At 39.3% G+C, this 16,791-nt stretch overlaps 2 protein-coding genes and 1 long non-coding RNA gene across 4 annotated transcripts in view; 1 reads left to right on the forward strand and 2 right to left on the reverse strand.

Annotated features, from left to right (window-relative positions):
- The first annotated feature begins 1,136 nt into the window (after positions 1–1,136).
- On the forward strand, positions 1,137–12,260 carry ARG1 (arginase 1). The gene is made up of 8 exons (XM_058735291.1): positions 1,137–1,271; positions 4,775–4,847; positions 7,251–7,425; positions 8,989–9,148; positions 10,340–10,434; positions 10,756–10,860; positions 11,299–11,435; positions 11,661–12,260. Exons 1-8 carry the CDS (start codon positions 1,215–1,217, stop codon positions 11,825–11,827), a joined length of 969 nt encoding a protein of 322 aa, XP_058591274.1. The 5' UTR covers positions 1,137–1,214; the 3' UTR covers positions 11,828–12,260.
- Positions 6,866–11,302, reverse strand: LOC131514847 (uncharacterized). Its single transcript, XR_009263299.1, has 2 exons — positions 10,463–11,302; positions 6,866–7,454 (listed from the first exon to the last, which is right to left on the reverse strand). It is a non-coding gene; the product is annotated as an uncharacterized LOC131514847 (long non-coding RNA).
- A 2,323-nt stretch (positions 12,261–14,583) lies between the features above and the next one.
- Positions 14,584–16,791, reverse strand: part of MED23 (mediator complex subunit 23) — a 43,235-nt gene continuing 41,027 nt past the window's right edge. For both annotated transcript variants that reach the window (XM_058735287.1, XM_058735286.1), the window contains one exon: positions 14,584–15,678. In XM_058735287.1, coding sequence (XP_058591270.1) covers positions 15,511–15,678 — 168 coding nt within the window. In that variant the 3' untranslated portion in view covers positions 14,584–15,510. The remainder of the gene's footprint in view (positions 15,679–16,791) is intronic.

A 16,791-nucleotide genomic window follows, 5' to 3' on the forward strand; every position in this document is an offset into this window, starting at 1 on the left:
AGACAACGCTTCCTGCCCTTATGGCATTTAAATACTCCACAATATTCTCTTCCGTTAATAGGAAAAAGACATTAGTTTCTACTAAATGAAATTTCCTTTTAAATGTCAATGGTATCAGTTTGAATTGTGAGGAATTTTTAGGGTGCATTTCTTTTAAATTCATACTTCTGCATGATGATAAATAACTTCCAAGGACACACAGGTTTGACAGGCACAGAAAGCTGACGCTTCACCCGTGTTTGGAGTGTAAAGCCTAGTGTTTGGGTGGACCCAGAATGCCTAAGACTGAATCATGGCTGTTCCCTATCACCTATGCATAGTATTTGGCAACTTCTCTGAGCTTCAGTGTCTTTATCATAAAATAGAACTAATGGTCAGACTCGCTGTGAAATTGGTAAAGGATTAAATGATATAATATAAAACAGGACAGCATCTGACACATGATAAAAACTTAATGTTGGCTCTTTTTACTTCTATGTCTTGATTAGGACCTTACGCTTCCAAAAATTGTTATTTTCCTGCACACCGTATTTCAAAATGAGTACGGTAACATCTTCGGGTTATGAATCAGGTAATTCGTTTTCCTCTTAAGTAATGACCAGAAAAGCAAATCATATGCTTTCCCTGCCTCTGTACCCTGGTGGTGTCTGAGGCGTGTCCCATGGGTTAAACATTAATCCTCCTGTGTGACACCTGAACTCAGCATTGCAGGACTGGAGGGGAAGTGAGAGACCAACTCACCAGGCCCAGCCCTGTCCCACACAGGAGGATTCAAAGGCCTGGAGGAGGCAAGTGCCCTGCCCCGAGTTGCCACAGCTAGAACCGTGGTGCCACTTGTGTGGTTATGATTAATTGGTTGTGATTAAAAAAGATTATCATGATTAGGAAATCAAGGTTGTGGTCAGGAAAGAGTCCAGTCATTCAGCTGACTTTGTAAAATGGGATGAACCGGTGACATGAATAATCTCACCTAATTAGAGACCTGGACTCCAAAGACTCGTGGTGATTCCAGGTATGAAGAATTCGCAAGACATCCCGGTTTGCCTGTCATGCTTTGGTGCAGCGGGTGGAGCCAGTCTTCCTCATTAGAATAAGGTAAACAGATTCGACCCAGTTATAAATGGGGGGAAAAAATGTGTGTCCTCTGTCACTGAGGGTTGTAGAGAGCGGTGCCTGGCTGGAGAACTCAGTGCAGCGGAGAAAAGGGGCAGAGCATGAGTTCCAAGTCAAAATCCATTGGGATCATCGGAGTGCCTTTCTCAAAGGGCCAGGTGAGTAAAACACTCGGCTTTGAATAACTGGAATTTATCACAGAGTTTCAGACTTTAGAATTAGGAAAGTGTTCACATCTGGTTAGTTCAGTTCCCTGGTGCAACTGCGCCTGAAATATATATTTTAAAGTCTTCTTACCCTTTTGCAACATTGTAGAATGATGATCACCATGTCACCTGTCCTGGTGGTTCCTAATCTCAGCCACAGCCAGTTCTATTTGAACCTACTAAGTTTTTCTTCTTATTGTTTAAGAGAACATATTTTTTATTTGAATGGAAATGGACTATTTTTGTATTATAGCTATTCACTGAGATTTCCATGTTCTTGTGGTTTTGGGTTTTACAGTGCATACATAGAGGGCAAGAGGATTTTAAGAAAACACATTGGTTTAGGGATGTATTAATGCCTAGAGCCATTTCATAGATTGGCAGCAATTTTCAGACTTCTTGTAATTTGCATAACCTAAATGTTATTGCTTTATGCAACTTTATGACTGATTCACATCATTTGAGGGCTTTAATGCTTCTGTGAAAGTGTTAGTTCATGGGCTGGGCAGAACCCTTTGTGTAGCCCTTTTTGAGGGAGGAAAAAAGAAAGAAAAGAAAATCCAACTGGAAGTTGGCAGTATTGAAAGGACCGATGCATTTATGAAATTCCCTGATTGCCAACACATGCCAGGAACATTTCATTACATGGTCTTTTCTTCTGCCTGGGCACACTCATTCTGGCAGATAGAATGTGATTATGGACACCTTAGGCTCCAGGATGCGTCTGTGCTTAAAGGGGGAAATAAAGAACAAAAACAAAGGCAACCTGACAAAGCGAATTGAAACTCCTAGGGGTGAAACTTTGTCACTGTTGTTATTTCAAACGAGGTCTTCTTTGTCTCTTTGCCCATGTAGGCCGTACTTCGCTCCTCTTAGTTTTGAACCTGCGCTTGGCACTCTGGCATTTTATTGCAAAACAGATTGGGGGAGGTCAGAGGGTAGAGACCCAAACTGCATTTGGACTGTCAGTAAATACGGCAGCACTTCCCTCCTAGTCCTTTAAAGCCCTCTCCCGAATCATGGGGACATTTGGCTGACGGAGAAATGTTTCTTCTAGTGCTGGGGTTAATTGCAAAACCCACAATGTACTCACCTATTCTTGGGACAGGTTTTAGCAAAGACAGAATTAAAATAGCTGACCAAAAGGAAGGAAAGGAGGCAGGAAAACAAAAAATTTCAGAAGGAAGGAAGGGAGGCCGAAGGGAGGGAGCGAGGGAGGGAGGTAACAGCCTGAGCATACTCTGGCCCCTGGACCTCGGCAGAGGACCTTATGCTGATAGGGATAGCCCTTCAAAGGGATAGTATTTTGAAATACAGCCTGATGCATTTTCCATTCTTGGTATTTCTTTTTTTTTGTTTTTCCCTACAGCTCTTCCCCTATTAATGGCCCCATGAGAATGAAGCTTACTGTCTCGTGGTAGTAAGGACGCAGAGATATTTTTGCACTAAGCCATAGCATAGAGGGAAATGGTGGCCAGCATATTAGCATCTCTCCTCACCTAAAGGAGGTAGAAGGCTGACAAACAGGCAAAGGAGAGGATTAGAGGATTAGGATGAGGAGAAGGTTGAGTCTGAGAAAAGCCTCCGTCCCCTGCCTCACTCCCTCGCAAGGCAGTGAGGGGTGGGGGAGAGGCGATGGCAAAAAATGAGGTATTATATTTATTTTATAGTTAACTGAGGATCAGAGAGGTTTAGTAATTTGCTAAGTTGCTAGCCTTGGCTGTGTGGTTCCAGACAGGATTGTATGATTCAAAGCCTATGCACCTGACTTGTGTCGATGCCTGTAGAGCCTGTGAAGATGACTTCACACTTGTGGGCATTTAGGGATCTGGACCCAGCTTCAGAGTCAGTAGAGTTAACAAAATGATTTCCAAACTGGGCGGATAAACCAAGCAACGAGGAGATACCAATCATGAGAAGCATTTTGAATCAAACAAATAATGATGGAAAGAGTCACTCTGGGAAATGTAACCACTGTGTTAGAGCAGATATAGTGTCAACCAAGGCGTCTGTAAGACTTGTTCTAAAGCTTGAAAGGAAAGGGGAAAAGACCAGGGAGTTTTCTCAAGGTGACAATCTGTGAGCACCTAGTAAGTGTCAGCCCTAACTACAACACACAGCGCCGCAAGTGGAAAGAACATTGGACTGAACTCTAATAAGGAGGAAAGACAAGGCAAGCAAGTACAAAACCAGAGGCAAAACTTGAGCCAAGCAGCACTCTATTGAGGTTTAAAGAAAGGGAAATTATATCTGCTTGATGAAGGTTGTGTGTGGGGGGGGGGGGCGGGGGGGGGAGGGTAGTCATTCAAGGAGGGAATGGAGAAAAGGAGCAACATGTGTCAGGAACAGGAATTTGACATTGAGGATTTGCTTAGCAGCCAGGGTGAGTCATCCGGAATTAGGTAGAAATATTTGCTTCGTTTGGTGCCATAGCCCCAATACCAGGGATATAGACACATGAGCCTTTTGGCACATCTCATGGGACAATGCAAAATAACGTTCTGTGTCTAAAAGCCTTGTTGGAAATTAGAATCAGAGAGGTGCATAAGAAAATTGTTTCTTAAGACTTCTATTCTGCCAGGAGTCTAGAGAGGATTTATTGCAAGAAGGAAGTGTGTTCGATTTTCTGATGTAAAAACAACAAGAGGAGAATTCTTGTCCATGGTGCCTAACCAGGTCAAAACCTGAAATACCGGGCTGGTCTTTGTGGATTCAGCTCCCAAGTGATGACGTTCTGCTGCCTGCTTTCTCCCCAGGAGCTTGCTAACTCACTGCCATGAGGACATGCACGTAGGGCTCTCCTGCCTTGCTTTTTTTTTTTCCCTTATGCTTTTACCCAAGTTTTCCCCTGGGTTTGCAGTATTTTTCCATCCCACCATCCATTTTCCTGAAAACCTACTTGTGTTGCAAGACTCTGCTGAAATGTCACCTACTGCATGTAGCCTTACCTGACACATGCTCTGTCCCCAGCTGAGCTAGGAGCAGCCTGTTTTTGTCGTTAAAGCATCTTGTATCTGCATTGAAGTAACTCTCCTAGTACCGTAATTGGGGTTCAATATATGAATTCCATATTAGCTTATGAGTTACCCCAAGAAAGAAGCCCTCTCTTTTTCATGATTTTCTATCAGAGTGCTTTCGCACAAAATACGTGCTCACCTTGTTGATAACATGGTGTCTGTCATGGGGAGAGGCGATGCAGGTTCTGGAATCCAAAGAACTTGGATGTGAAATAAGGCTCTGCCACTTGTTAGCTGTGTGCCCATAGGAGAACTCTATAACCTGATTCTAGATCCTCATTTTTAACATAGGACTAATTCAGTCTGCCTTGCTGTGATGACTAAATGAGATGGTGTAAATTCCCAGCTCTGTAGGAACTCAACTGATTAAATAATGAGAAGAGTTTCTATTGTGGGCAGCTGATCACATCTGAATTATTTTATTGTTTAATTGTTCAGCCACGAGGAGGCGTGGAAGAAGGCCCTACAGTATTGAGAAAGGCTGGCCTGCTTGAGAAACTTAAAGAACAAGGTAATTTTTCCATTGAAAGACGATCAGCCTGGGGTACCTGGGTGGCTTAGCTGGTTAAGTGCTGACTCTTGATTTCGCTCAGGTCATGATCCCAGAGTCATGGGATCAAGACCCGAGTTGGGCTTCACGCTGAGTGTGCCACCTGCTTACGATTCTCTCTTTCTCCCTCTACCCCCTCCCCAACTTGTGTGCTCATGTGCTCTCAAAAAAAAAAAAAAAAAAAAAAGGTAGAGGCTCCTGCTGGAATGGGGTATATCTGGAATGACATTTATCGCACAGAATTGCAGCACTAGTGATAACTTTAGAAGTACAATCATATATATATATATATGGCAGTGTGTGGAGAAAATGCTCAGTAAGTATTGTTGGATGAATATCTTCACTCAGGTATTTTGTCTTTCCAGCCAAACTTTTTACTGTATAAGAATCTGTGTGCAAGAACTGGGGTTGGGTGGGTGGTAAGGGAGGTGGGGGATTTGCAAATGAAAAGTAAGGGGCAGCAGGAAGTACAATGCTAGCAAGAGGACCCCTGTTTGTAAAAGGAAGTAAATGATGATGTCGAGGATGATGATGATGACGATAGCACCTGGTGTTTGCATAGTGTGTATGTGCGTATACACGTACATATACATTCACATACACATACGTGAGCAGACAAAGGAAAAAATGATATAGAATTTAAAAGTACAGGCTAAAGCAGATGTTGACTTTGCATATAACATCCTGATGAAGTATCGGAGAGGACACAGGGCAACTGGAACCCTCCCATTTCCAGTGGGAATGTATAATGATAGAGCCACTTTGGAAAGCAGTTTGGCAGTTTCTCCAAAAAACATACATTTGCCTTTTCACCCATCAAATCTACTCCTAGGTATTTATCCAAGAGAAGTGAAAACACATCCCCACAAAGACTTGCACTTGAATGTTTCTAGCAGCATTATTTATATAGCCAAAAAAAAAAAAAACAAAATGCCCATCAACTGGTGAATGGATAAATGACAAGTAGTACATCCGTACTATAAGATAGTACCCAACAATAAAAAGGAACAGACCACTGACACAGGCAAGGACATGGATGAACTTCAAAGACAACATGCTAAGTGAAAGAGACCAGACACAAAAGACTACCTACTGTATGACCGCTTTTACGTGAAATTCTAGAAAAGACAAAAGCACAGCAACAGCAAGATGATCAGCAGGGGGGCCTACCTTGGGGTGGGTGCAGGGCATGACTGCAAAGGGGCATGGGGGAGTTTGGGGGGCATAGGGGAGGTGTTCTAAATCTTGATTATGGTTCTGGTTACAAGACTATAGATTTCTAGAATTCGTTGACCTGTACACTTAAAATGAGTGAATTTTAGTAAATGATAAATAAGAATTAATTAAATAAGAATAAAATAGTAAATAAGAATTAATTAAATAAGAATAAAATAGTAAATAAGAATTACACCTCATGAAGCTGAAAAAAGGAAGGAGCTAGAGAACAGAAATGTTGGGTAAATGGACTGGACTAGTGTCTCAGTAAACAAGCATCATTTGGTCAGGTTTTATATCAAGTTAAATCTCTTAAAGGTGTTACTGAATCACGGATATGCGCAAGCATAAAATAAATACAATATACAATGACTAGTTAGATCAGAACACTGAACTGGTCCCATGTCGGTTTTACATGAAGCTCTCTGTACCTTGAAGCTTAATGCAAGTCTTTCTAGCAAATGCACCCATGTCCTTAGGAACTTTGGGTTACCTGCAATTTCTCCCTATTATAAAAGTATAATAATAAAGTCTTTATTTCCTGAGTTCACTGAAGTGTTAGGCTCATTGCTGATAATACACTTATTGAATTTTGATACCATTACTGAGGCAGGTCCAATGCACAGAGGACAGAGCTGAGCTACTTCAGCAAGTGACAGATTGGATTGAAACCAAGGACTGTTAATTACAGAGTCAGGAAACTTAGAAAATACTAGTGTATTTCCTTCTGGGCATAAATGCACACACACACACACACACACATATTCTTCTAAAAAAACTATTTTTTATTATAAATACAAGACACGCTTATTGCAAAGGTGGAAAGAACACAGGCAGAGAGAGGGCCACACAGAGATCAAGAGAGCGAAGCCACTCATTAAGGCCAAACCAGAAGATTATCGCTGTCATACTTTAGTGTCCAGCCTAACTGGATTGATTCCACAAGTATTGACCGAGACCCCGGTGTTCAGCTGAGAGGATGACGTCAGGCAAAAGTAGACATGGATTCTTCTGCCTTTGCAACTTTTGCAGTCCTCCCAGATGCTTTCTTTGCTTATAAAAGTGCACTGTTTTGTAAATTTGGAATAATCGTACACAGACTGTCATCTTTTTTATGTAGTAACCTGAAACTTTTGGTGTTAATTATAGGGTGTGATGTGAAAGATTACGGGGACCTGCCCTTTGTTGACGTCCCTAATGATCCTCCCTTTGAAATTGTGAAGAATCCAAGGTCTGTGGGAAAAGTGAATGAGCAGCTGGCTGGTGTGGTGGCAGAGGTGAAGAAGAATGGAAGGACCAGCCTGGTGCTGGGCGGAGACCACAGGTCTTGTTTAATGCTTTTCTCCATGAAGTCTGGCACAAATGGCATGAGGGAGGATGACCAAAACCATGAGGAGAGAGAAAATATGAAAGGGAAAGCACTGATCAATACCTAATACCAAATTTTCTGCCTTTTTTCCTTTTAATTGCATTGGTTGCTACTTTCTTTTGGAAACACAGACTCCCTTCTATTTGAAGTCTTGCATTATCTTTATTACAGCAGAAAATACATGACATGAATGGATTTCCGTAAACAATTCCACACAAACTTACATTCCGAAATAAATAAGCATGAGGAAGTCACAGCCAGCTCATTGTACTTGATACAATAATAGGGTAATAGGAACAACTTATTAAAAGTCAACATTTAAAGTCTATGCTGCCCATTATAAAGGTAATATTTTCAAATTCTTGAAACATACACACACGTAAATAAGATTGTAGTAATTTTAGCTTCCTAACAACCATTTCAAATGAAACTGAAATTCTGGCATATTTCTTTCCTGCCGTACTGTTTTTATTGTACCTGATTTTGTTTACCAACTGCGTGTGTTATCCTATACGTTATTCTTAACCTAAAGCACAGATTTCCTTATGTTACTTCATGATATAGATAGGCATAATTTTTATTGTCGCATAATTTTTCATCAAGGTATTAAAAATCACTATACATATCCATATTGTCAGATACTCAGGTAATTTTCAAATTTTCACAATTATAAATGTGGCAAAAATATTTTTGTGCATCAACCTTCTTAATGTATCCAGCAACCTTGAGGGTAGACGTTATCAGAAGTCTGATCAGGTCAGAAAGTACAACATTACAATCACTCTTGATGTAAGAGTCAATCACCTCAGCTCCTTGGTTTCCCCTAAAACTCAGCTGAGAAACTGGGGTTCACTTTCTTTTTAAGTGGAAACATTTGTAAGTGGAAATTTTAAGAGTGGCAAATAGCCTCAAGACAAGAAATCTGAAGGGAAAACAAACATCAAGCTGAGTAATCAATACTCAAACTTCAAGCAGAGGATCTGAGTGTTGAACAGTGAGTAAGCACCCAGGATATCCTGGCTGAAATGAATACAAGGATTTCTGAGTGATACTCTCCCATTGTAAAATAATTGGATTTTAGGAAAAATGGAAGGATTCTGTGGTAATTCACTTGAGAGAATGAAGTATTTACCAAGAGAATTGAGAGTACAGAAAATCAGCCTGGTACAATATTGAGAATTAAATAGTGTCTCATGCTAAGGAATTCGTGTGGTTAGTGTTTTATACAGACTTATTTTTTTGGTTAAAATAATAATTTGCAATTTTATTAGAAGGTGGTTTCCAAAAAACAAAAAAATCACAAGTTTTTTAGCAAGGCCATTGATGCAAACATAACTTGCTAGCAATTAATATAAGCTATGATTTCTCTTTTAATTGGCAGCTCTAATTAAAAATCTGTCAGAAATAGCAGCCATTTTGACTTAAAGGAAAACCAAGTGAGAGCACTGAGTTAATAATATGATGGATGTCATAAACTGCAAAGCTGATGTTTACACAAACTTTTTTTTTCCTGTGTAGTATGGCGATTGGAAGCATCTCTGGCCATGCCAGGGTCCACCCAGATCTCTGCGTCATTTGGGTGGATGCTCACACTGATATCAACACTCCATTGACAACCACAAGTGGGAACTTGCACGGACAACCTGTGTCTTTCCTCCTGAAGGAACTAAAAGGAAAGGTAAAAGGCTGGTTGGTATTCTATTACAGAACAATCATCGCTTTAGCAGAAGTTCAGGAGATAGAAAGGAAGGAAGAACCCTGTGCCATCTTATTTGTGGTGTGATCTCAATCCATTTTGTCAGCAGTCAATAAGCAAAGGGGGTGGCGGATAAGGGTAGTGAGGCTCTGTGCCTCTGCCGTACATGGTAGTTTGCAAACTGACCTTACATATATCTTCCCTTTTGATTTTTAAACTACCCGTTTTAGTAGGTGGGGCAGAAAGTGATCCTTTATATAAGCAAGTTAGCAGAGGTTATAACTTGCTCAAGATCACATGCCAAGTACATGGCAAGGCAAGGGCCAAAACTGGTCTCCGACAACCTACGTCTTCCTACTGCATGCCACACAGCCTCTCATTCTTACCGAGTGTCCCCTCCATGTCATGGGAATTTTCAAAAGTGTTTTAAAATGTGTATTACAATGGCTTATTATTTAACATCTTTACTGTGAGAAGTTCATATCTACATCGCAAGAGGAAGAACTACCTCCTGTTCCCTAGAAACTTCTTTTCTAACACATATGACATTCCAGATTTAACACTGTGGTTCATAATTTTCATTGATATTCTGTAGCATATCAATAAAACAATTTTTATTGATATAGCTTTAGTATGTTGGTCTTTATGATGATCCTTGGGGATGCAAATCCCCTTGTTAAAGGCTCAGAACTGATGACCAAGGGATAGGTTTATAAACTTACATGGGAACAGCCATCCCTGGCTCTGGGACATCTGGAAAGCAACCAAAGGGCTGCCCGAAAATTCCCCCAGTCACTCTAAGCCATCCTCTGGGATTAAGTCCTTACTGATGAGAGAAAGAAGGAAGCTACAAAAGTAATGAAAGCACACTGATTTCTTTATGGCAGAGTTTTGGGAAAACAGGGTCCAGTGGAATGGGGCACAGAGCAGGTAAATGCTGACAAATGATTCAGGTCAGGTCTGGGCCACAGGGTGAGGGTGGGTAAGCAAATCTAGAGTGCCACAAGGGGAGGCAGGCATTCTCTTCTGAATTTTGTACTGTCTTTAATGATTTCCTCGAAACTCGTGTTCTAAATGTAAGATATACACAGTCCAATAAGTGCCCTTTACTTTTAAGGTAAGATCTGCTCAAGAATCATACATGTTAACCAAATGGAAACATTGCAATTTTAGATCCCTGATGTACCAGGATTCTCGTGGGTGACTCCCTGCATATCCGCCAAAGATATTGTGTATATTGGCCTGAGAGACGTGGACCCTGGGGAACAGTAAGTTTAATTCCTTGATGCGATTTACCTTCGCTTTCTCCCTTTTGCATGCATGCTGGTCAAACCTGTGACACAAAAATTGTTTTAAGTACCAAGCATTATATCGATATCTATATATCCATATAAGTATTTATGCATATAACTCAGGTGAATTTTATATTGGCTTGCTGTTAAAAATACATTGATATATACATATAGGTCACAGAACTCAAATATTTTATGTATCATACCACAACGATCTTTTCTTTAAAAGGAAACAGTAGTGCATAGAACTAGACTCTTTATTAATTGTAGGTTATATTAATATTTCCTCTTTCATAGCTATATTTTGAAAACTCTGGGTATTAAGTATTTTTCAATGACTGAAGTGGATAAACTGGGCATTGGCAAGGTGATGGAAGAAGCACTCAGCTACCTACTAGGAAGGTATGATCCTTGTAAATATTATTAAAAAGACTTACTACTGATGTTAATAGATGTTAAGTTATTAATAAGGACTCTATATAAAATCATAGAACTTCACTGGATTGTTACTTTTGATGAAACAAGGTAAGAACTGTATTTCTGTACTACATATTAAACCACTAACTTTAAACTGAGTTTCCTGGGGTGCCTTGGGTGGCTCAGTTGGTTAAGCGTCCGACTTCAGCTCAGGTTACGGTCTCATGGTTCATAGTTCGAGCCCCACATCGGGCTCTGTGCTGACAGCTCAGAGCCTGGAGCCTGCTTCAGATTCTGTGACTCCCTCTCTCTCTCTGCCCCTCCCCCACTCACACTCTGTCTCTCTCTCTCTCAAAAAATAAGTAAACATTAAAAAATTAAAAAAAAAAAATTAAGCTGAGTGTCCTTCCCACCTCTTAAAAGAAAGAAAAGGCCAATTCATTTGAGCTTCGATGTTGATGGACTGGACCCATCCTTCACACCAGCTACTGGCACACCAGTCCCGGGAGGTCTGACTTACAGAGAAGGTCTCTACATTACAGAAGAAATTTACAAAACAGGTAGGTAAAAACTGGGGTGAATAAAGAAGCAAGTGTACACATGGCCAATATAGATTTATACCCCCTGATCTCAAAGTCAAGGCCCATTGGACACTTCCAGAATGCCCATCTATCTCATGATGCAATCCCCACCTCTTTACACTCCTGGATAATATTTCAAGTCAGGTTATGAACTAAAAACGTCAACTATTTAACAAATTACATTATTTTCATTTGTTATTACAGGGCTACTCTCAGGATTAGATATAATGGAAGTGAACCCATCTCTGGGGAAGACACCGGAAGAAGTAACTCGAACAGTGAACACAGCAGTAACAGTAACCTTGGCTTGCTTTGGAGTTGCTCGGGAGGGTAATCATAAGCCTATTGACTACCTTAACCCACCTAAGTAAATGTGGACATGTCATGTAAAAATCTCATAGCTAATGTCATAATTCGCCAATCTAATAACTTACCTAAGCTTACAGCTATTGCCCCAGTGATTTGATCTTCCCAAAAAATCTTCTGCCTTGGTAATTATTATTAAAATTAGTATAAACTATCAATTCCCTCTGGTATGAAATTCAAGACTTGGACATTCTAACTTCTGTGAAACTGAAAAGTTTGTATTTCTCATTTTGGCAAAAGACATCCTTAGAGAAGGATACGTTAACTTCCAAATAACATTTGCTGGCCTTTAAAACAAACACACACCTGTTTAAGCCCACACATGTAGAATGGGACTCCTGATGTCAGCAGATTAAGCTTACCCCACCTGAAAGGGATCATATTCTTATGTTGTTCAAAAGATGTGATTTTTATAATAAACTCTCTATATTAAGGTTCTCTCATGTCTACATGTTTCTAAATACATGGAATTGCTAAGGATTTAAAAAGCCACAGTGAAATCATCATCCTCAAAATTCTGTAAGCCTGGTGAAAGGAAACTCTGGCTCTGGTTTCTTCAACTGCAAAATGGGCAATGATAGGGCCTGGGGAATCTCCACATTCATTAATGTTTGACGATCATGTTTTACTTTTGTAAAAACCTCAGACATGGTGTTGGTTTATATTTTAAGCAAAGCTTCTATTCACGTAGGCTTTCTGGAGGCCTACCCTGGAGGTAGAAAAAAGAAATCAAATTGCTATTGTTTCTAAGATCTAACTCGGATAGGAATTTCACTTAAAATGATCTGTGGCTTCCAAACTTCTTACTTTTACTCATTGTAATCAGAGTGTATCTCATTAGCTGAAATCCTTAAACACCCTGAAAACTCATCTTGGCTATGGAATATAGTGAGGAAAGTGGAGAAAATAAATGAGAGTAAACTACAGTTGACCCTTGAACAACATGGGTTTGAACTGCATGGGTCCGCTTATATACAATTTTTTGATACATACGGTACTGTAAATGTATTTTCTTGTCCTTAGGATTTTCTTAATAACATTTTCTTCTCTCTAGCTTCATTGTAAGAGTTCAGTATATTATATACGTAACAGACAAAATGTGTGTTAATTGACTGCTAATGTTATCCGTAAGGCTTCTAGTCAACAGTAAACTATCAGTGGTTAAACTCTTGGGAAGTCAAAAGTTACAAACTTTCGACTATGTGTGGGGGTCAGCACCCCTAACCCCTGTGTTGTCCAAGGGTCAGGTATATAATTAAAACCAGGGAAGCAAACTCTTCCCCCTCTCCCCAACTTACATAGAAACTCAAATGGACTCTGTGATGAAGCAGGTCCCATGAAAGGATTTTTATTGTTGTTGTAACAGCTATGTGTTAAAGAGCCCCTATCACCTGATTTTTCACAAGCAATCCAGAATTTTAAATCTAACTGTTGACATTATAGACTCTGTCAGATACGTATTTTACTGAATTACTTTTAGGTCAAAGCAATTATGATACATCTTACTGTAAAGTATAATGTTCAATACAATAGCCACGTGGGGTTATTTAAATTATTTAAAGCTTAATAAAATTAAAAATGCAGCTCTACACTTCAGGTGCTCAGTACACGGACCTTCTGAGTCTTGTACTGGACAGCACAGATACAGAATATTTCCACCACTGCAGAAAGTCCTATGGGACAGAGCCACTCTAGATTACTATCCATTTTCAAAAAGAAAAACTTTGAGGATGAAATGAATATAAAGGCGATGTTTTTCCCTCAGGTGCATTCTAAACCCAAATAAAGCTTCTATCTTCTTCTATTGTCTCTGATTAACAATTCTTTTAAAAGCCTATTTTGGGAAAATCATATCCCCTTATTTTTAGCTAGAGAGGAAACAAATGGAATTTTTAATAAATTAACTGGAATGTATTTGTCCTTGAGACAGTCACACTGATTTTCACTTCCTTTATTCTGTTTGTGTAATACCAGAGTCACAATTATTCCATTCTAGGATCTCAAAGCAATATATTCTTCAAGTCAGTAAGAGTAAGTGAAACTATGCCAAAGGGAACACTTGAAATCATTTCTAGCATAACATTTCTGGAGAATTTTAAGGAAATTATTAACCTAGAAAAATTACTTATACCATTACATACATTTTAAGCCAGACTTGCATGGCAAATAAAGATGTAGTGATTACAATAATATGAACCACAAGGAGACATCTAAGAGAAATGTATTCAGAAATAAAAATCTAAAATACAGTTGGCCACATTTCTGATTCCTTAAAAAAAAAAAATCAGTAACTCTTAGTTCCTAGGTCAATGTCAGGAAAGTGGAGAAAATAAATGAGAGTAAACTACAGTTTATTAGGTCAGTGTCAGTCACCAAATGCAGTGTACAACCTGTAGAAACAGCCCAGTTCTCTTGTTACAACCTAGCCAGCATACTGCCTGGAACACAGCAGACACCCGTTCAGACTGAGTAATTAATCAGACGGTTTGCTCATTCAACAGATTTTACTAATTATTTTCAAATCTTACAATCTTTTTTTTTTTTTTTTTTTTTTTTTTAACATTTATTCATTTTTGAGATAGAGAGAGACAGAGCATGAACGGGGGAGGGTCAGAGAGAGAGGGAGACACAGAATCTGAAACGGGCTCCAGGCTCTGAGCAGTCAGCACAGAGCCTGATGCGGGGCTCGAACTCACATACCGCGAGATCGTGACCTGAGCCGAAGTCGGACGCTCAACCGACTGAGCCACCCAGGCGCCCCCAAATCTTACAATCTTAACGCCATTGCCCCACCCTCCCCAAATTAAGTTTGCCTCTTAAAATCTGATAAACCATAAAGAACCACAATGTATGCTATAATTAAAAATACATTAACTTAAGAATTTCAAGAGTATAAAAACTTAAAGAATCACATCATTGGCCAGGTGAGAGTGTCAACCTGGAAAAGCAATTAATTTACTTTTAGAAACAGAGATTGGAGAATCACCATTTAAGTATTATTTTATTAAGTTTATGCCTTTCTGTGTTATTTTTTTACATGGCTTTGAAACTCATTTCATACAGTAAGTTCAAGTCCATAGCAAAAGCAAAAACTTGCCAATCTGCCTTAATAGAAATGTTAGCCCATTTCTTTGGAAATCTATGGTAAAAATTTTAAGCCATTTTTAAAAGAATAGGAAACTGTGTTTGCTCCTGCAATGAAGTGAAAATTCGAGTCCCTTACTTGACAAAAATCTCCTATCCCAAAGATACACCAAGAGAGATTTATGTATAAAATGATTTGTAATAACTATTTCACATGTGTGTTGCCTTTAAAACAATGTACTTGAAAGCAGAAGTCATTAATAATAAAAATTAAAAATAAAACCGGGGACTAGATAGGAAAGATCGAAAGGATCTAGTAAGAGTCATTTGATCATAGATACCTCAGTATTCCTAGGTAGCTCTAATAAATTGTGATGGATATGAGCAACATGTAGTTTATCTCTTAGAGACAAAAATACCGGTAGGGAGATGGGAGTTGTAAAGTATCAACAGATTCATCATTTGAATCAAAATAAAACAATCTGAACATCACTGCTTCTACTGTATCTCTCTCTATGTAGCAGGATCATGTTCAGATTTAATAGATTTGAGTCCACTTCCAAAGACAGATGTGTTTTCCTTTTCACCGCGGTACACCCTGCCCTCACTGAGTGACCGGTAAAGACACTGGCACCTGATTAGACTGAGGTGCTGGAGACCCACTATTTATGGCTTGTGGGGGCACTGCAGCTGGTTCCATCTTGCTAATGTGTGTGATGAATCGAAGACGGAGTTTTAAAGCTGGTTTTAAGTTACAGATAATCTTCTCTACCTGCGAAATAAACACATTAAAAAATATTTTAACCAGAGAACTTCAATTTCCCACCTTGAAAGAAGTGACTTATGCATATCTGGAGATGATAAACTAGGGAGTAGAGTGGGCTGGATGAAGAGTTTCTTATGTGTTTCAGGTTTTAACAAAAGCAAATAAAATTCTCGTACACGAGGAAAAAACTGCATTCTCCCTCACACACATTATATGTTATATATGTGTTTATATGTGTGTGTGCATATATCTATACATGCATACACTTACAAAAACATACCCACTTACCTAGCTAGCCAGTCATCTCACTGTCAAAAGCTAGTATAGCGTACATTACGCGTTCTTCATCCTTTTAAAATGCCACCATCAGAGAAGCGTGAAGCATGATTATACTTTGAAGTTCTTTGAATAACTTATATCTGTAACATTTATCAACACAGCTAATTTTTTGGTTTTGATTTATACTTGGAATTGAAACAAAATAACATTATATCTGCTTTTACTTAGGGGCTTCCAACTTTGGGTTTGCCTCAGGTCATGATCTCACGGTTTGTGGGATCAAGCCCCACCATCGGGCTCTGAGCTGACAGCATGGGGCCTACTTTGGATTCTCTCTCTCTCCGTGTCTCTGCCCCTCCCGTGCTCACACCCTCTCTCAAAATAAAGAAAGAAATAAACTAAAAAAAAAAAAAATCTACTTTTACTTAGAAATAAAAACATCAAGCAGTTCCATGGCTTTCTTAGCTTCATTCAAATGCTCTTTGATCTTACCAGGAAAAATCAGCCCATTAATAATTTTTCCTTTCTGTATTCCCTGGTGTCCCAAATATACATATTTTTCAGGCCTAAATATAAAGGATATGCTAAATAAAACATTTCTGTATTGGTTCCCACTCAAATCTCCTTGACAATCTTGCTGAGGCATAAAGGAATCAACATCCTCCCTACCCCATGTCCCTAGGTCCAAGGAAACAATCCAGTAGACTAGGATTCATGTGTTTATATATCAACTTACCTTCCTTTCCTACCAGAGAAAGAATAACATTAAGGTATGGAGAGGAGTTCACCTGCCTTCACCTACCTGCCCTACCTCCATCCTTCTAAAAGAGCCAAGATTCT

The sequence above is a fragment of the Neofelis nebulosa genome, chromosome 6, assembly GCF_028018385.1.
Source record: "Neofelis nebulosa isolate mNeoNeb1 chromosome 6, mNeoNeb1.pri, whole genome shotgun sequence".
In the NCBI taxonomy this organism is placed as follows: domain Eukaryota; kingdom Metazoa; phylum Chordata; class Mammalia; order Carnivora; family Felidae; genus Neofelis; species Neofelis nebulosa.